Raw genomic sequence first — 21,802 nt, 5'->3', positions numbered from 1 at the left:
GTGTAATTATATAAGTACATGTAGTTTCTTTTCAAAAATGGTCATCTAACTCCTTAGCACAGTGGGTTAGAGGGTTTAATAGGAACCTGTAAGTCATGAGTTCGAATCCCGCTGGGGTTTTTACAATTTTTACCTTTTCAAATATTTTTAAAAGCTTTTTTTTGGGTAAATATTGTAAAAATTGAAAATTCTAAACCGGTGAAAAATTTTCAATTATATAGTACTTTAATCCACATTAATATCGACAGATGTCCCATACCACCTTAAAAAGGAGGGAAATCAAATTCTGCTGATGAATGGTTTTGATGACTATTCACCATGGGCAGATAGCATGGATACTATTTTAAATTAGATAAAAAATCATGTTTATGCGGGCGCCTTCTAGTGATCAATTTGTCCGTCTGTCCATTCGAGATGGTTTGACAGGAGCATAGCTTCTCTCCCCTTGGCCCAATCTGGCTCATACCTCATCCACAGGGTTTTTTTGGTTGAAGGATGTGCAGTGACCTTGAACCATGATTTTAGGTATAAGGTTAAGGTCATAGCAGGATTATATATATATATAATCCTTGTCTGTGGCATATCTTTTTTCCCTTTGGTCCAATCTGGCTAATACTCACAGAGTGTCTCTATGGTTAAACGATGTGCAGTGACCTTGCATGAAATTTCTAGGTAACGGGTGAAGATCATATCGGATCATGCAAAAATCCTTTTTTGGGGAGCATATATAATTTCTACTAACCCCTAATTGGCTCAGACTTCACATAAGCAGAGCTTTTGAGTAAAGGGTGAAAGGGTGTGTAGTGACCTTGAACGTATTTTCAGTGAAAAGAAACTGTGAAGGTCATAGCAGAATTAAATTTTTAAAAATCCTTGTCCGGAGTATATCTCCTCTCCCTTTGCTCCATTCAGCCTCATACTTCACCCACATGATGCCTTTGATCAAAATATATGCAATGACCTCGAATGATATTTGTAGAGGAAGAGTCAAGGTCATATCAGTTCACACAAAAATCCATATTTTAAGAGCATAAATATACTTTCCTTTTAGCCCCTATTTGGCTAATATTTTACCTTTACAGAGTTTATTGGTTAATGGCGTGCAGTGACCTTGAACCAAGTCTGTCAATGTGAAGGTCATAGCAGATCTTTTTAGAATTAGTTTTAGACAGTAGATTATTTTCCAAATATGCTTAATCTTGGTCAGATTGAACAAAAATGCATGTATGTTAGGGGGAATGAAATTGAATTAAAAGTTCTATGCCAGCTGGAAAAATTTCAAGTTATAGGTCAAGGTCAAAGCAGAATTCTCTGAAATAACATAAGCGGGGCCCTTTGAAATGTTCACCATTTCAATGTTGTCTGGTTCATAGTAATTTTGCAAAGAAAATATTCACAGAGGTACAGTAAAGTAAACTTTACATCGATAAGTTTCTGACAATTAATGACGCAACGAGCACACAGTACGAAAGGTCAACCCTTTGAAAAGCAGTGAAGAGGAAAAGTTGCTCAGAATTATGTTTTAAACAAAATTGATTTTTTACGTAAATTTTAATTTTGCATTCTGGGTTAAGAAAAAAGATGTTAGTTCAAGGTAAAGTAAACTTGTACCTAAAATGAAGTCAAATTTGTTAAGTCGTACTTAAACACATTTCTTTTTTTGTTAGTCGTTTTTGAAATGGTTAAGGGTTTTTGGTTAAGTCGTACTTAAAACATTCGGATTATGTTAAGTTGTACCAAGAATCATTCGATTTTTTTTTTATCTTTTTGTCCTTAGGTTTCTTTGTTACTAGATTAAGAACTCTGCTTCTAAGGGTGCAAAACACAGTTTTATATGTAACGTTATAAGGACGTTTTCAGATGAGGGGCAAGCAAAACTGACCCCTATAAAAATAAATTGTTAAAATATGTTACATATATATTTATATATCAATAGAAAGATAAAATCGTGAATTTTGTAAATATTTAAAAATAATGCACATGTAACTCAATGCTAGAATTTATTTGGCACTCAAAACATGCGGAAAATAGACAAAAGGGTGCCTCTAAATGCAGTACACCCATGCATTTTAGGCTCCCCATAAAAGCAGAATGCAACCAAATCAGCCATTTTTATTTCTGTACATTTTCAAGAACAAGTCCTTAGGCATCATTTCATAGTATTTTCAGGGTACATTCGCCAGCTTTTTAAAGAGCTATGTTACCCGCTAAAAAATTCATGAAATTCTGCATGTGTAAAATCGGGATGTTTTTTGAGTTACCGCCCCTTATTTTAGAGTCTCACAAAATTAATTTTTAAAATGTTTCTACATACTTTTTTCATGTATTCGAAAGATAATTCACTATATTATGCAACTGAGAGTTTAAAAATGTTATTTTCATGTATACCGCATAAAAATAGCAGGAAAATCCCTACCCATCATGCTTTTCCCCAGAGAAAAACCCCCTGGATTTTATACGAAACTGTGTTTAGCTACCTTAGACGAACTTCTAGCGTTGCTTTCGACATTAGCGGAAAACCCACTCGTTGCTTTGCAACGAGCTTTGCTCTAGTTTTTTAAATTATTATTACGAAGTGCTTTATTGGATTAAAGTACGCCCGACCATATTTGATTATCTCATAGTATTTATATAATTATTCCTTATTACTTACATTTACATAATTTACAGCAATTGTACTATTGATCATTTAAATAATCATTGATGAAATATATTGGACTAATTCTATACATTAAAAAATCGATTCGTAGTTCAGTTGGAGGGGGCGGGGGAGGGGGGTGTCAGTTACCCATTTTTCTAGAAAGTTTACACTAACTCTTATTTGCAAAGGTTCCAGATAAAGGCTTCGGGACCCCCTGACAAACTGAATCCTACCTCAGAACTCCCCCCTCTCAGTGGAAAAATATGTATTCGTGCTTGTTCTAAGATTAAAAAAAAAAACCCTTTGTTTTATGGGAAATGTGCGACTGGTAAAAGAACGACTGGATTTACTCTATATATTCCTATGTTAATTCCTATGTTAATTTTTGACCCCCCCCCACCCATTGTGGCCCAAACCTATCCCCGGGGTCATGATTTTCACAACTTTGTATCTAACACTACATGTACCTGAGGATGCTTCCACATACATGTAAGTTTCAGCTTTCCTGGCTGATTAGTTTCTGAGAAAAAGATTTTTAAAGATGTTCTCTATATATTCCTAATATGTAAAACTCTATTCCCCCCATTGTGACCCCACCATACCACCTGGGACTATGATTTGAACAAACTTGAATCTACACTACCTGAGGATGCTGCCACTTTAATTTGAGCTTTTCAGGCCTAATAGTTTTGGGAAGAAGATTTTCAAAGATTTTCTCTATATATTCCTATGTAAACTTGATCCCCCTCTTGTGGCCCCTCCCTACCCACGGGGACCATGATTTGATCAAACTTGAATCTACACTACCTGAGGATGCCTCCACACAAGTTTAAGCTTTTCAGGCCGAATAGTTTTTGAGAAGAAGAATTTTGAAAAATACCAACAAATTTTCAATAATTCTCAATTACCTCCCCTTTAAAGAGGGCGTGACCATTCATTTAAACAAAATTGAATCCCCTTCACCTAGTGGTGGTGCTTAGTGCCAAATTTGGTTGAAATCTGCCCAGGGGTTCTTGAGAAGAAGATGAAAATATGAAAAGTTTACAACAACGACAACGACAAATTGTGATCAGAAAAGCTCACTTGAGCCTTTGGCTCAGGTGAGCTAAAAACAAAATAAAGGAAACATAATTGCATCCTTTTATTGAAAAACAATTTTTCACAGCTAACAATTGTAAATTACTTTAAACAGCCATAATTTTGTTTGTTATAATTTCTTATCAAACACAAACCACAAAAAGGCATGATGCTTTCTTAAAGTTCCATTACAGAACTGTTCATCAATTATCCGATTTAATTTGAATTTCTGGTAAATAGTCTGTGGAACACATTAAGGAATATGCATGTGGGTAGAGGTGACAGGTTAACCTCAAGAGCTGAAAAGAATCAACAGGTAAAAACCATGTGGCCACCAATAGCTGAAATTAAAAAAATTAATAAGCTGTGTTAATACATGTACCGGTACAAATAATTGCTGTGTTTACATTAACATATGCATAGTATTTCTGAAAAAAAAAAATACACTGACCATGCAGTGTAATTAGTGTGACATATCCCGATACGTGACATTAGATGGCACAGGACAGTTTTTTTGATACATTTCATTGTAGCCTGGGGACGTGTGTCTTCGGAACCCTGTAACTAGAATTTCCTCAGTTCCCATTCAGCACAAATACCTTTAATTCACTCTTTATAAGGCCAATCACCAATTTCTGAAGAAAAGTACTAGTCAATTAACCTGTAAAATTTTCTACACACTGGTTTTTATGAGATTTTGACCCTTCCATATTTTGCTAATTTTTCATGATTTTTCAGCTTTTTAGACCTCCCCCAGCCAATTCCCTGCAAAGGGTTGACCTTCCGTACCATGTGCATGTTGCACCATCACATGTCAGAAACTTACCGGTGTATAGTTTATAATGCCCCGTCCACCTACTTTTCGTGTTATTTACCCTCCCGTCTGTAACTTGCATTTTCACTGTCTAAAGTCAACACAACAGTCATAGCCGCAGGTTTCGCATTTTACTTCTGAATCTCATGTACCTAACATATGGGGCCTACATATTGAATATCAATTTCAACAAGAGACATCCCTCTAACTAATGATAATCATTAAAAATCATTTCATGAATTTTAGCAACACTCATAAGCCTTCAAGTACACCAACTCTCAATTTTACAAAAATATTGACGGGTACTTTATCCGTAAACTGTCCCTTGCTGCCTTTAACTTACACTAACATTCTCTGAAAAGTCATCTTGTCCTAAACTTACAAAGCTTATGCTATTCTGAGAAAAAGTATACCTCATTTTGCCAATTCCATTAAGGATTCAGAAAAATATGGCCATTTAAGTGAACCCAGCATTTCCACTTTCTTCTATTTAACACAGATTCATAGGGCTCTCCATAAAATAAAGCATCTTTACCTAATCTTATAGTGGTCAACTGTTGTTCAACCTCCCTAAATAAGAAACCTTATTCAAAACTACATACATATACATGATATTATCATGACAAAAGCATCACATCACTTAGAAATACCCTTACATGTATACCCTCCCCCTATTTTTTGATTTTCCTAAGTAAACCTAATATTATGAAACTTGTGGCAATTCCCTTGAGTCATTTCTCACACATATTTAAAAACAACCATCACTGATATTGAAAATTGATCTTTTCTTGATAAATGGATGAAATGTAACATTTTTTTCACAAAAAGACATGCAGCCATACATGTGATTTCTTGTTTTCATGAAACAGTAAGCTTATAATCATTTTTAGTGATTATCTTATTTATTCTGGTTTCTAGTCTCCTTTTAACTATGCTAAAATAGTAAGACCTGCAAGTGTGATGTCTGCTCTTAATTAAAATGAAATTCAAGCACAACCGGGTACCTGGGGACGGATGAGAATTCCATGATAAATGTTCAAATTTTACATGTTTTCCTACATTTTTGATGCATATATACAATAAAAGGGTAAACATTTGTTGTTTCTTGGTCATTTCGAGAGTAATTATTATAGCAGATGTTATTTCAAGGTCAAATGTACATTTACATATCCAACATGTAATGGTAATGGAGACAATTGGAAAGAGGGGGTAGCTTTTTGAATTCTGTAAATATATCTAAAATATCACTTTTGGATAGGAAGGAGCAAAAACTTGAGTTTTTTGACATATTGTATACATGTACTTTGATAACTGCATTAATATTTGTCTACATGTGAATTTATTTGAAAGAAAAATATGCTGTTTTAAAAAAATTGAGTTATATAAGTCAGGTTGCTTAATGTTATTTCATGAAATCAGACAGCAAAATTGCTGCAAACTTATAATTTAAATAATTCAATTGATCAAAACTCTTCTACTGTGCAGTATTAATTCTTATCTCGGTAATTAACTTCAGCCTATTAATTGTCATCAGGATAGGAAATACCTACTTTCTAAGCCAATTTACTCTAGTGGTGGTCATTCTACACATTTAAAAGGGATTTACTTCCCTTGTATATTATAGCTAATAAATCATGTAATGACATATATAACCAACAAAATCATCCATTTTCCAAAAATAGACTACTTTTGGTACAAAATTCACTCAAAATTACAGTTAAATGAGAAATCTGAAAATACCATGTAGTCTTGAAACTTACACCAACATTCTCTAAAAAGTCATCTTGTCTTAAACTTACAAAGCTTATGCTATTCTGAGAAAAAGTATACCTCATTTTGCCAATTCTATTAAGGATTCAGAAAAATATGGCCATTTAAGTGAACCCAGCATTTCCACTTTCTCCTATTTAACACAGATTTATAGGGCTCTCCATAAATAAAGCATCTTTACCTAATCTTTTAGAGGTCAACTGTTGTTCAACCTCCCTAAATAAGAAACCTTATTCAAAACTACATACATATACATGATATTATCATGACAAAAGCATCACATCACTTAGAAATACCCTTACATGTATACCCTCCCCCTATTTTTTGATTTTCCTAAGAAGCATTAGTTTGAACACTTTAACCAAATATTATGAAATTTAAATGCTTCTATTCTGATCAATTGAATTTTTAAGCAGCGTGAAATTAAAACCATCGCAATTGATACTTTAGTCAAAATCATGAAATTTTAACATGGTGGAATTAAAACGACTTACAGTATTTCATCCGAACAGCCTCAAAGTATAATTTTCTGCTATACCATTTTCTTAAAATGAATTCTACTGGGTTTTTTTTTTGCAAATAAATTTAGCGAGGATTTTTTTCTCTTTTCTTACTAAAGACAGGTTTTAAAAACAATATCATGTTTAGTATGTATAAATTCCATAAACAATTTTACAAAGCTTTGGATTTTAGTTGCACAATGAAAAAATGAGGAATTGCACGATAATACATGCTCATTTTCAAATTTAAAGCATTGTTGATTTCTTTTCTAGATAGAGATATGCACAAAATGATGTTGCTCTGTGATGCTTTGCCAAGATTAAAAGCATGAGAGAGAGAGAGAGAGAGAGAGAGAGAGAGAGAGAGAGAGATCTGAGGCACATGTAGTAAAAATTATTTTTTTGTCTTACTGTAAAAATTGTTTACAATGTAGATGTGTTCTGCATGTAAAGTTTACCTAAAATGAATCAATAAAATTCAATATATATAAAAGATAAACTAATCTCAAAGAATTTACAATGTTCTGTGAAATAATCAAATCTTGAGAAGATCAGGGAACATTAACTTAAAATCTGAACTTAAAGTTCTTTTCACCTTGCACTCTGTTTTACATGCTCTTTCACAGGCGATAATCATATATAACGGCAAGCCAGACAAAAGTTCTAATTTTAATTAGACTGAATGTTTACCATGTCAAATATATTTATTTAATTAAGCACAAGCCTGTCTGAGTTCTTTAATTCATTAATTAAGTGGAGGTGATATGGTAAAGATCTGCTATATTCAAATATTTAGGGTAAAGTTATCATCATGCAAACATGCACTCTAATTACAACATTCTACTCTTGTGTGCCTTTGGACCCCCACCCCTTTTAATTGCACTGTTTTACAGTGTGTGGTGTGTTGTTCAATACAAAATAAGACATACATATACATAATAATAAATAGAAATTCAAAAGAGTAGTGTGCAAAACATACACGTGAAAATAAATTGGACAGATAATATCGCGAGATTTCTCAGACTCAAATGCCCGCTTTTATATTGTTACGCACGTCAAAAGCGAAGGTTAGAGTCAGAGGAATGTCGGATTAGATTGAAAAGTGTACAAACACTTTGAAAAGAAAAAGTCAATACGACATATCCTGTATTGAAACATACCTTTATAATCTGTCATACGTTAGTTGAGCTGAAATTTCCACTATCGCGGTCTTGCAGGCCATTCTTTAGCTGCAGGACTGTAGCTCCCGGTCTGAAAAAATTCGGATGGACGACCTTGGAGCTACAGTGCCTCCCATAGTAAAAAACTGCAATTTACGGCGCACAAAAAATTGCGCTAGTTTTGGACTTATTAACCTTATTTTCATACAAATTCTGTAAAAATAATAAGTACCATTAAATTCTTCAGCAAATTTACTACTGATATTGTCACTACACTTGCCTCAGATCTTCTCTTAAACATGATAACCGACCTCGGAAAAAGAAGGATGCTAATTTACGTCGAGATCGAGAGTCGCCATTTTTAACTGTAAACAAACTTGCACCTCTTTAATTTACAGGGCTGGTGATGGTGTTTAAAAGACTATCAGAAGTAAGTGAAGTGACGATATCTGTAGTAAAATGTCCGAGGAATGTTTTGGGATCAAAGATTTGTACAGAATTTGTATGAAAATAAGGTTAATAAGTCCAAAACTAGCGCAATTTTTTGTGCGCCGTAAATTGCAGTTTTTTACTATGGGAGGCACTGTAGCTCCCAGGTCGTCCATCCGAATTTTTTCAGACCGGGAGCTACAGTCCTGCAGCTAGCCATTCTTCTGACACACCACTATCAGCTGTTGTTCGCGGTGACTTGACATGGGGAATCGTACGATAATTATTTCGATTAAAACTAATAAGACTAATAAAAACTAACAACGTAATTATCGATCGAATTAAGGAAATCGTTTCGATAAACACTCTGATTAACTATATAAAAAAGGAGTTCGGTTTTATGACCTGTACGAAATCTTTTCAGCGGGAGTTACTTTCAGTGGGTAGTTTGCACTATTTTTTAAACCAATAACGAGGAATCCACATTTCCGGAAAAATCAATATTTAAACCCCGATATCTCTGCAATGCAGTATCCGATTTTAAAACGAATTTAAGTTTTGTATTAAGCTTTGCAAACTATACAATATGCATATAATTTTATGTTTTTTATAAAGTTTTATGACCAGTACGAATTGTTACAGTAGAGGTTACTTTCAGTGTAAATTTTGCACTATTTTTGAAACTAAGAACGCGGCACCAAAATTTCCGGGAAAATCAATTTTTAAACCCCGATATCTCTGTAATGCATCCTCCGAATTTTAAACGGTTTTCAGCATTAGATTCAGCTTAAAAAGCTCTACAAAATACGTATACGTTTTTTGTTTGATCAAAAAATTCCATTTTTTAAAAAATTTGATTCGCTTCCAGTTTCAACCGGAAGTGACGGATTTTTATTATATAGCCTCATTACAGAGGTAAATCGACCAAATCATAACCATTGAAAATTTCAAGCCTCTATCTGAAAGTGTTTTTGAGAAAACTCCCGGACAAAATCATTTTTTAAAATTTAAAAAATGACGTAACGTCAAAACGGAAGTGACGTTGTCTTTAAAGCTTTAACATCTTGGAGGGACGATAACTTGCTAAAATCTCTGGAAGTTTCATTGTAATCGGTTGAAAACTTTTTGAGTTATGAAGGAAAAAAGGAGTCAGAAAAAAAGAAAAAGTATAATAACTAGAGCAAAGCTCGTTGCAAAGCAACGAGTGGGTCTTCCGTTAATGTCGGAAGTTAAGCTTGAAGTTCCTGTAAGAAGCAGAGGTCTTAAACCAATAACAAGAGTAACTTATAAAAAAAAAATGAAAAAAAAAATCGAATTATTCCTGGTACGACTTAACAAAAATACGAATGATTTTAAGTACGACTTAACAAAAACATTTTCGATTTCAAGAACGACTTAACAAAAAAAATCCGAATGGTTCAAGTACGACTAAACAATTATTTTTGGTACGACTTAATTTTACTTTGAACATTACGCTATTTTTTAAACCAAGGACGCGGAATCAAAATTTCCGGAAAAATCAATTTTTAAACACCGATATTTCTGTAATGCATCGCCCGATTTTAAAACGGTTTTCAGTGTTAGATTCAGCTGAATAAGTTCTACAAAACACATATTCATTTTTGATTTGATCAGAAAATTCATTTTTTCGAAAAATTTGTTTCACTTCCGGTTTCGACCTGAAGTGACAGATTTTCATTTCCAGCCTTATTACAGAGTTAAATCGATTAAATTATAAGCATTGAAAATTTCAAGCCTCTATCTTAAAGCGTTTTTGAGAAACGCTGCGGACAAAATGACTTTTTGAAAATTTTAAAAATGACGTAACGTAAAAACAGAAGTAACGTTTTCAAAGAAACTTCACAAACTTTGAGATATAATAAATGCACATAATATCTGAAAGTTTCGTCAAAATCGGTTGTAAACTTTTTGAGTTAAGCCGAGAAGGAGTTAGAAAAAAAATAAAAAGTATAATAATAACTAGAGCAAAGCTCGTTGCAAAGCAACGAGTGGGTCTTCCGTTAATGTCGGAAGTAAAGCTGGAAGTTCCTGTAAGATGCACATCTCTTAAACCAATAACAAGAGTAACTAAAATAAAAAGATGAAAAAAATCGAATTATTCCTGGTACGACTTAACAAAATCCGAATGATTTTAAGTACGACCTAACAAAAACCTTTCTGATTTCAAGAACGACTTAACAAAAAAAATCCGAATGTGTCCAAGTACGACTTAACAATTATTTTTGGTACGAGTTCATATTACTTTGAACATTACGCTATTTTTTAAACCAAGGACGCGGAATCAAAATTTCCTGAAAAATCATTTTTTGAACTCGTATATCTCTGTAATGCATCGTCCGATTTTAAAACGGCTTTCAGTGTTAGATTCAGCTAAATAAGCTCTATAGAACACAAATTCATTTTTGATTTGATCAGAAAATTCATTTTTTCGAAAAATTTGATTCTCTTCCGGTTTCGACCGGAAGTGACAGATTTTCATTTCCAGCCTTATTACAGAGGTAAATCGATTAAATCATAACCATTGACAATTTCAAGTCTCTATCTTTAAACGTTTTTGAGAAACGCCGCGGACAAAATGACTTTGTGAAAATTTTAAAAATGACGTTACGTCAAAACACAAAAGATGTTGTTAAGAAAACTTTAACATCTTTGAGGGATAATAGTTGCACATATTCTCTGAAAGTTTCATTAAAATCAGTTAAAATTTTTTTGAGTTATAAAGCCGAAAAGGAGTCAGAAAAAAAGAAAAAGAACTAGAGCAAAGCTCGTTGCAAAGCAACGAGTGGGTCTTCCGTTAATGTCGGAAGTAAAGCTGGAAGTTCCTGTAAGAAGCAGAGCTCTTAAACCAATAACAAGAGTAACAAAAATAAAAAGATGAAAAAATCGAATTATTTCTCGTACGACTTAACAAAATCCGAATGATATTAAGTACGACTTAACTAAAACGTTTCCGATTCCAAGAACGACTTAACAAAAAAAAAACCGAATGTGTTCAAGTACGACTTAACAATTATTTTTGGTACGAGTTAATATTACTTTGAACATTATGCTATTCTTTAAACCAAGTACGCGGAATCAAAATTTCCGGAAAAATCAATTTTTAAACCCCGATATCTCTGTAATGCATCGTCCGATTTTAAAACAGCTTTCAGTGTTAGATTCAGCTTATTAAGCTCTACAAAACACATATTCATTTTCGATTTGATCAAAAAATTCATTTTTTCGGAAATTTTGTTTCACTTCCGGTTTCGACCGGAAGTGACAGATTTTCATTTCGAGCCTTATTACAGATGTTAATCGACCAAATCATAACCATCGAAAATTTCAAGCCTCTATCTTAAAGCGTTTTTGAGAAAAGTCCTGGACAAAATGACTTTTTTAAATTATTAAAAATGACGTCACGTCAACACGGAGGTGACGTTCTCTTTAAAACTTTAAGATTTTTGAGGGACGCCAACGTGCAAAAATCTCTGAAAATTTCATCAAAATCGGTAAAAAACCTTTTGAGTTATGAAGCAAAAAAGGAGTCAGAAGAAAAGAAAAAGAATAATAACTAGAGCAAAGCTCCTTGCAAAGCAACGAGTGGGTCTTCCGATAATGTCGAAGGTAAAGCTAAAACTTTCTCTAAGAAGCAGAGTTCTTTAACCAATAAACATAAGTAAATAAAACAAAAAGAAAAAAATCGAATTATTTTTGGTACAAGTTCACAAAATGATTCTAGGTACGAATTAGCAATAACATTATCAATTTCAAGAAAGACTTAGCAAATACAAATCCGAATGTGTTTAAGTACGATTTAACAATTATCAAAATAGTTTAGGTACGAGTTAATTAAACTATGAACATAAACACTATTTTCTTTACCAAGAATGTGAAATCAAAATTTCCAGAAAAGTCAATTTTCAAACACCTATATCTTTGTATTGCATCTGCCGATTTTAAAACGGATATCAGTTTTACATTAAACTTAATAAGCTTTTATTTTTGCTTTTATGATTTATAACAAATTATCGCTCTAAAAAAGGTTACTATAAAAAGACTTTGTAGCCCTCCTGGCCCCTAATTTGAGGGGTCATCCCCTTCCTCTTGATATCAAATTAAAGATCTCGCAAAAATAAACATATTTTGTTCAACAAGTGTTCACGAATTGTTAACCGTTATAGAGATATCGGAACAACTGTGTTCTAGGGGCCGACCCTTCAACTCCTTCCTGGGGCCACCAACGAAAATTTTTTAGGTATCACATTGTTAACAACATTATTTTCAGCAATTTTTGTGATACAATGTTTTTCAAAATATTTCTCCTTTTCAAGATAATATTGATCAAAGTTTTGGACTACTGGCCCCTTGAAACCCCTAATTATGTAACATATGACTTGAGTATGGTCCAGTATAGATGAACAGCTGTAAAATGAACATTTTTGCTTCTATAATTAATAACAAATTATTTTTCAGTAAAGAGTTATTATATAGAGACTTTAGAGCGCTCTTGGCCCCTAATTTGAGGGGCCAGTCCCTTTTTCTTAATATTAAATAAAAGATCTTATAAATGTAAACATATTTTGTTTAAAGTGTTCAGAAATTGTTGACCGATTTGGAGATATCTGAACAGCAGTGTTTTAGGGGCCGACCCTTAAACTCCTTACTGGGGCCACAAACCATAAATTTTTAGGTACCATGTTCTAAAGAACATTATTTTAAGGAACTTTTGTTCAACATTGCCTTTCAAAATATTTTTCCTTTTCAAGATATTAATGATCAAAATTTTGGTCTTCTGGCCCCTTGAAACCCCTAATTACGTAACAAATGTTTAAAATAGGTACTGTGTAGATAAACAGCTGTACAATGAACATTTTTGCTTCTATAATTAATGACAAATTATTGCTCAGTAAAGAGTTAAACTTAAAAGACTTTAGAGCCCTTCTGGCCCCTAATTAAAGGGGCCAGCCCCTTTTTTATAAAACAAAACAAAAGCTCGTGTAAATCTTAACAACTTTTGCTTTACATGTTTTAACAAATTATCTACAGGTTAAAAAATATTTTGCAAAACGTGTTAAAATTTTGCCAAAAATTTTGTTGCCAATTTTTGACCTCGGGCGAGCTTCAGCGCCGTGCGCATTTTCCACAATGTCAAATACAGAGGATCATCTACAGACATTCATCTGTATATTCCTGAAAGTTTCACTTTTCTTTTCGCATGCACATCGTATGTTCTATCAGTCCTGCAAATTTGGTGAAAATCGACCAAATAGTTTTAGAGTTATAGCTCTCGAAAAATGTCAGAGGAAAAATATAGAATAACTAGAGCAAAGCTCGTTGCAAAGCAACGAGTGGGTCTTCCGTTAATGTCAGAAGTAAAGCTGGAAGTTCCTGCAAGAAGCAGAGCTCTTCAACCAATAACAAGAGTAACTAGAGCAAAGCTCGTTGCAAAGCAACGAGTGGGTCTTCCGTTAATGTCGGAAGTAAAGCTGGAAGTTCCTGTAAGAAGCAGAGTTCTTAAACCAATAACAAGAGTAACTAAAATAAAAAGATGAAAAAAATCGAATTATTCCTGGTACGATCTAACAAAACCCGAATGATTTTAAGTACGATTTAACAAAAACCTTATTGATTTCAAGAACGACTTACCAAAAAAATCCGAATGTGTTTAAGTACGACTTAACAATTATTTTTGGTACGAGTTAATTTTACTATAAACATTACGCTATTTTTTAAACCAAGGACGCGGAAACAAAATTTCCGGAAAAATCAATTTTTAGACTCCGATATCTCTGTAATACATCGTCTGATTTTAAAACGGATTTCAGCTTTTAATTAAGCTTAATAAGAGCTTCATTGTTGCATTATAATAAATATCAAATTATTGATCAGAAAAGAGTTATCATAAAAAGACTTAGTAGCCCTTGTACACCCTAATTTGTGGGGCCAGCCCCTTTTTCTTGATATCAAATAAAAGGTCTTGCTAATATAAACATATTTTGTTCTACAAGTGTTCATGAATTGTAAACCGTTCTCGAGATATCTGTACAAATGTGTTTTAGGGGCCGAGCCTTTAACCCCTTACAGGGGCCACTAACAACAACACTTTTGGTTTAATATTGTTCAGAACATTATTTTGAACAACTTTTGTTCTACATTGCTTTTTAAGATATTTCTCCTTTTTCAGATATTAATGATCATAGTTTTGAGTTCTGGCCCCTTGAAACCCCTAATTACGTAATATATGACTTCGGTATGGTACTGTATAGATGAACAGCTGTACAATGAACATTTTTGCTTCTATAATTGATAACAAAATATTGTTCAGTAAAGAGTTATTGTTAAAAGACATTAGAGCCCTTTTGGCCCCTAATTTGAGAGACCAGCCCCTTTTTCTTGATATCAAATTTAAGGTCTTGCAAATTTAAACATATTTTGTTCAACAAGTGTTCATGAAATGTTAACCGTTCTTGAGATATCTGTACGAATGTGTTTTAGGGGCCGACCCTTTAACTCCTAAATGGGGTCATAAACAAAAGCAGTTAAGGTAGCATATTGACAAGAACACCATTATAAGCAACTTTTGTTCTTCAATGCTTTTAAGAATATTTCTCCTTTTTTAGATATTAATGATCAAAGTTTTGAACTTCTGGCCCCTTGAAACCCCTAATTACGTAACATATGACTTCAGTATGATACTGTATAAATAAACAGCTGTACAATGAACATTTTTGCTTATATAATTATTAACAAATTATTGTTCAGTAAAGAGTTATTGTAAGAAGACTTTAGAGCCCCCTTGGCCCCTAATTTGAGGGGTCAGTCCCTTTTTCTTGATATCAAAGGCAAGCTCGTGAAAATTGAAACAACTTTTGCATTACATGTTTTAACAAATTATGTGCACATCGAAAGGTATTACAGAAAATATGCAAAAATTTCGTGGAAAAATTTTGTGCTAATTTTCAGGTTCAGGCGAGCTTCGAGGCCTTGAGCAATTTTCATAATTGGAAGCATGGGGGTACATCTACAGACATTCATCTACAACCCCTGAAAATTTCAAGCTTCTATCTTGTTTAGTTTCGGAGGAGATGCGTGGACAAAATGACCCTTAAAAATTTACAAAATCATCTATATCTGAAACCGGAAGTGACGTCATCATGCAAAAATTTAATTATAGGTAGCGACGATGATGTTCTATTACTCTTAAAAATTTCGTGCAAATCGGTTGGGTAGTTTTTGAGAAATAACGCACCAAAAAAGTCAGAAAAAGAAAAAAAAGAATAATAAGAATAAAGAAAAAGAAACCGTAGAATAACAAGAGGGTCTTCCGTTGGAAACGGAAGACCCTAATAAAAAGAAACAATAGAATAACAAGAGGGTCTTCCGTTGGAAACGGAAGACCCTAATAATAATAATAATAAAAAGAAACTAGAGCAAAGCTCGTTGCAAAGCAACGAGTGGGTCTTCCGTTAATGTCGGAAGTAAAGCTGGTAGTTCCTGTAAGAAGCAGAGCTCTTAAACCAATAACAAGAGTAACAAAAATAAAAAGATGAAAAAAATCGAATTATTCCTGGTACGACTTAACAAAACCCGAATGATTTTAAGTACGATTTAACAAAAACCTTTTTGATTTCAAGAACGACTTAACAAAAAAATCCGAATGTGTTTAAGTACGACTTAACAATTATTTTTAGTACGAGTTAATTTTACTATAAACATTATGCTGTTTTTTAAACAAAGGACGCAGAATCAAAATTTCCGGAAAAATCCATTTTTAAACCCCGATATCTCTGTAATGCATCGTTTGATTTTAAAACGGATTTCAGTTTTAAATTAAGCTTAATAAAAGCTGCTTTGTTGCTTTATAATAAATATCAAATTATTGGTTAGAAAAAAAGTTATCATAAAAAGACTTAGTAGCCCTTGTACCCCCTAATTTGTGGGGCCAGCCCCTTTTTCTTGATATCAAAAAAAATGTCTCGTTAATATAAACATATTTTGTTCTACAAGTGTTCATGAATTGTAAACCACTCTCGAGATATATGTACAAATGTGTTTTAGGGGCCGACCCTTTAACCCCTTACCTGGGCCACTAACAACAGAATTTTTGGTTTAATATTGTTCAGAACATTATTTTGAACTACTTTTGTTCTACATTGCCTTTTAAAATATTTCTCCTTTTTCAGATATAAATGATCATAGTTTTGAGTTCTGGCCCCTTGAAACCCCTAATTACGTAACATATGACTTAGGTATAGTACTGTATAGTTGAACAGCTGTACAATGAACATTTTTGCTTCTATAATTAAAAACAAAATATTGTTCAGTAAAGAGTTATTGTAAAAAAAAAACATTAGAGCCCTTTTGGCCCCTAATTTGAGAGGCCAGCCCCTTTTTCTTGATATCAAATTTAAGGTCTTGCAAATTTAAATATATTTTGTTCAACAAGTGTTCATGAAATGTTAACCGTCCTTGAGATATCTGTACAAATGTGTTTTAGGGGCAGACCCTTTAACTCCTAAATGGGGTCATAAACAAAAACATTTAAGGTAGCATATTGACAAGAAAACCATTTAAAGCAACTTTTGTTCTACATTGCCTTTAAAAATAATTCTCCTTTTTCAGATATAAATGATCAAAGTTTTGAACTTCTGGCCCCTTGAAACCCCTAATTACGTAACATATGACTTAAGTATGATACTGTATAGATAAACAGCTGTACAATGAACATTTTTGCTTATATAATTATTAACAAATTATTGTTCAGTAAACAGTTATTGTAAGAAGACTTTAGAGCCCCCTTGGCCCCTAATTTGAGGGGCCAGCCCCTTTTTCTTGATATCGAAGGAAATCTCGTGAAAATTGAAACAACTTTTGCATTACATGTTTTAACAAATTATGTGCACATCGAAAGGTATTACAGTAATTGTTACAAAATTTCGTAGAAAAATTTGGTGCTAGTTTTCAGGCTCAGGCGAGCTTCGAGGCCTTGAGCAATTTTCATAATTGGAAGCATGGGGGTACATCTATAGACATTCATCTACAACCCCTGAAAATTTTAAGCTTCTATCTTGATTAGTTTCGGAGGAGATGCGTGGACAAAATGACCCTTAAAAATTTACAAAATCGTCTATATCTGAAACCGGAAGTGACGTCATCATGCAAAAATTTAACAATATGTAGCGACGATGATGTTCTATCACTCCTAAAAATTTCGTGAAAATCGGTTGGGTAGTTTTTGAGAAATAACGCTCCAAAAAAGTCAGAAAAAGAAAAAAAAAATAACTAGAGCAAAGCTCGTTGCAAAGTAACGAGTGGGTCTTCCGGTAATGTCGAAAGTAAAGCTAGAAGTTCCTGTAAAAAGCAGGGTTCTTAAACCAACATAAGAAACTAAGACGAAAAAAATTGAATTATTCTTGGTACGAATTAACAAAATCCGAATGATTCCAAGTACGAATTAACAAAGCTTATCGATTTCAAGAACGACTTAGCAAATACAAATCCGAATGTGTAAAAGTACGATTCAACAATTATCGAATAATTTTAGGTACCAGTTAATTTAACTCTGAACATAAAACTATATTCTTAATCAAGAATGTGGAATCAAAATGTCCGGAAAAATCAATTTTTAAACCCCTTTATCTCTGTATTGCATCGTCCGATTATAGAACGGATTTCAGTTTTGAATTATGAATAATAAGCTCTTATTTTCTGTTATTATGATTAATAACAAATTATCGCAAAAAATAAGTTATTATGAAAAGTCTTCGTAGCCCCTTTGGCCCCTTATTTGAGGGGTCACTCCTTTTTTCGTGATATCAAATGAAAGGTCTTTTAAATATAAACATTTTGTTCTACATGTATTCACGAATTGTTGACCGTTCTAGAGATATCCGAACAATTGTGTTTTAGGGGCCGACCCTTAAACTCCTTACCAGGGCCACCAACCTAAATGTTTTAGATACCATATCGTTAAGAACATTATTTTAAGCATTTTTTGTTCTATAATGCTTATCAAAATATTTTTCCTTTTCTAGATATTAATGATCAAAGTTTTGGACATATGGCCCCTTGAAATCCCTAATTACGTATCATATGACATATGTATGGTACCGTATAGATAAACAGATGTACAATGAACAATTTTGGTTCTATAATTGATAACAAATTATTTTTCAGTAAAGAGTTATTATAAAAAGAATTTATAGCCCTCTTGGCCCCTTATTTGAGGGGCCAGCCCCTTTTTCTTGATATCAAATAAAAGGTCTTGTAAATATAAACGCATTTTGTTCAACAAGTGTTCAGAAATTGTTGACCGTTCTAAAGATATCTGAACAAATGTATTTTAGGGGCCGACCCTTAAAATCCTTACTGGGACCACCAACAAAAATTTTTTAGGGAGCATATTGTTTAGAACATTATTTTAAGCATTTTTTGTTCTATAATGCTTATCAAAATATTTCTCCTTTTCTAGATATTTAAGATCAAAATTTCGGACTTTTGGCCCCTTAAAGCCCCTAATTACGTAACATATGACTTAGACATGGTACCGTATAGATAAACAGATGTACAATGAACATTTTTGGTTCTATAATTGATAACAAATTATTTTTCAGTAAAGAGTTATTGCAAAAATACTTTAGAGCCCTTTTGGCCCCTAATTTGAGGGGCCAGCCCCTTTTTCTGAAATCAAACAAAAGATCTAGTTAATCTGAACAACTTTTGCATTACATGTCTTAACAAAATATTTACACATTAAAAGCTAGGGCCGAAAATGTGCGAAAATTTCGTGAAAAAAATTTTCGAGCTCGGGCGAGCTTCGCCGCCTTGCGCATTTTTCAAAATATAAAATAAATAGGATCATCTACAAACATTCATCTACTATCCCTGAAAGTTTCATATTTCTATCGCAATTAGTTTTTGAGAAGTTACGTGGACAAAATGGTCCTTAAAAAATCACTAAATCCTCAAAATCTCAAACCGGAAGTGACGTCATCGGCCAGAAATTTTATAATATCAAGTTTGTTTGATGCTCAATACGTCCTGTAAATTTCATGCAAATCGGTCGAGTAGTTCACGAGAAATAGAGTTCGAAAAAAGTCAGAAAAAAAATAAAAAATAAAATAATAATAAGGAAAAGAAACAATAGAATAACAAGAGGGTCTTCCGTCGGAAACGGAAGACCCTAATAAGAATAAAGAAAAAGAAACCGTAGAATAACAAGAGGGTCTTCCGTTGGAAACGGAAGACCCTAACAATAGAATAACAAGAGGGTCTTCCGTTAATGTCGGAAGTAAAGCTGGAAGTTCCTGTAAGAAGCAGAGCTCTTAAACCAACAACAACAGTAATTAAAATAAAAGGATAAAAAAATTCGAATTATTCCTGGTACGACTTAACAAAATACGAATGATTTTAAGTACGACTTAACAAAAACTTTTTCGATTTCAAGTACGACTTAACCAAAAAAATCCGAATGCGTTCAAGTACGACTTAGCAATTATTTTTGGTACGAGTTAATTCAACTTTGAACATTACGCTATTTTTAAACCAAGGACGCGCAATTAAAATTTCAGGAAATATCAATTTTTAAACCCCGATATCTCTGTAATGCATCGTCCGATTTTAGAACAGCTTGCAGTGTTAGATTCAGCTTAATAAGGTCTGCAAAACACATATTTATTTCTGATTTGATCAGAAAAAATTATTTTTTTCGAAAAATTTGCTTCACTTCCGGTTTCAACCGGAAGTGACAAATTTTCATTTCAAGCCTTATTACAGAGGTAAATCGACCAAATCATAAACATTGAAAATCTCAAGCCTCTATCTTAAAGCGTTTTTGAGAAACGCCGCGGACAAAATGACTTTTTGAAAATTTTAAAAATGACGTAACGTTTAAACGGAAGTGACGTTTTCAAAGAAACTTCACAAACTTTGAGGAATTATAAGTGCACATAATCTCGTAAAGTTTCTTTAAAATCGGTTAAAAACTTTTTGAGTTATAAAGCCGAAAAGGAGTCAGAAAAAAAGAAAAAGAAAAAGCTGGAAGTTCCTGTAAGATGCATACCTCTTTAGTCAATAACAAGAGTAACTAAAATAAAAAGATGAAAAATCGAATTATTCCTGGTACGACTTAACAAAATACGAATGATTTTAAGTACGACTTAACAAAAACCTTTCCGATTTCAAGAACAACTTAACAAAAAAAAAATCCGAATGTGTTTTAGTACGACTTAACAATTATTTATGGTACGAGTTAATTTTACTTTGAACATTACGCTATTTTTTAAACCAAAAGCACGAAAACAAAATTTCCGGAAAAATCCATTTTTAAACCCCGATATCTCTGTAATGAATCGTCCGCTTTTAAAACGGCTTTCAGTGTCTTCAAACTTTAAGTCACAGTAAATTACGACTTAAAAGTCGGCCATTTTTGGCATAGCAGCACGGGTGAAATCATTAGAGAGCATTATGGGACGTAGACAAAAATTTTTGCTTGATGAAGTGTAGGTTTAGCTCGTTCTTTTTCCCGCACACACTGGTTCTTAGAGCTCGCTTCGCTCGCCGGCGCCGCGCACCGGCGAGCTGCGCTTGCTATTAATACATACTTATAGAGAAAACATATCAAAGAATTTTCTATGCCAAAATTTAATGAAGACGTAATAAAAACGCCTGGATTACGTCAGACGTTTGTGTGTGACGCTATGGGTCATTGCTTTAATTTTCTACGTGATTATGAAGTGGAAAAAATCAAAGGAGTTCAAAGAAGGGTGCGATAGAGATAGGTCCTACCTATCAGCCCTGCAGAATCCGTATCAGCACTTGAGACGTATACGGGTATCATAAAGTTAGCTGTATCACATGTATAAAAACCCTGTATTTACTACTGACTATGTAAGAGTTATATAGTGAGAAAATACTAATGGATATAACAAAAGATTTTCCTCTAAGGATATTTTGAGATGATTGTACAAACATTACTTACTTGAAATCTGGCCATTTGAATAGTAACGCATGGAAAACAACCACATGCAGAGACACAACACTTGGAGAATAAGAACAATAAAAAATCCTTTTTTGGCATCTGTTGTCATTATTCTTCTCTACCGACGAAATATATTAAAAATTATGATTAAACTGTGAAGAATATCCAAGAAATAACCAGTTCAGGGTAAGTCCATATAGTTGCTTTCTTTTATCACGCTTTAAAAACTTAAATGTACATTAAAATGATGTGACGGGGAAACTATTTTCTTGTTCAATTCTTGACATTAATCACCAGACCCGCTTATCGAATCAGCACCCGTGTTATGTCTTTTATCATCCTACTTTGTGTTCGCCTGATTGCTATTTGTCAATCATGTAGGTCATATTTTGGTACTGAATAGAGAAGTGTTGAAATGCCTTGTGATTG

At 33.3% G+C, this 21,802-nt stretch overlaps 1 protein-coding gene across 2 annotated transcripts in view; it reads right to left on the bottom strand.

Annotated features, from left to right (window-relative positions):
* Positions 1-21,595, bottom strand: part of LOC128158706 (carbohydrate sulfotransferase 1-like) — a 56,232-nt gene extending 34,637 nt beyond the window's left edge. The window contains exon 1 of one of the 2 annotated variants that reach the window (XM_052821648.1): positions 21,374-21,595. In XM_052821648.1, coding sequence (XP_052677608.1) covers positions 21,374-21,482 — 109 coding nt within the window. In that variant the 5' untranslated portion in view covers positions 21,483-21,595. The remainder of the gene's footprint in view (positions 1-21,373) is intronic. The other variant, XM_052821645.1, reaches the window with a different exon arrangement.
* Positions 21,596-21,802: the final 207 nt, after the last annotated feature.

The sequence above is a fragment of the Crassostrea angulata genome, chromosome 8 (assembly GCF_025612915.1).
Source record: "Crassostrea angulata isolate pt1a10 chromosome 8, ASM2561291v2, whole genome shotgun sequence".
Lineage (NCBI taxonomy): Eukaryota > Metazoa > Mollusca > Bivalvia > Ostreida > Ostreidae > Magallana > Magallana angulata.
Note: the sequence above shows the minus strand (reverse complement) of the source record. Positions and strands in the feature narration are given on the sequence as shown.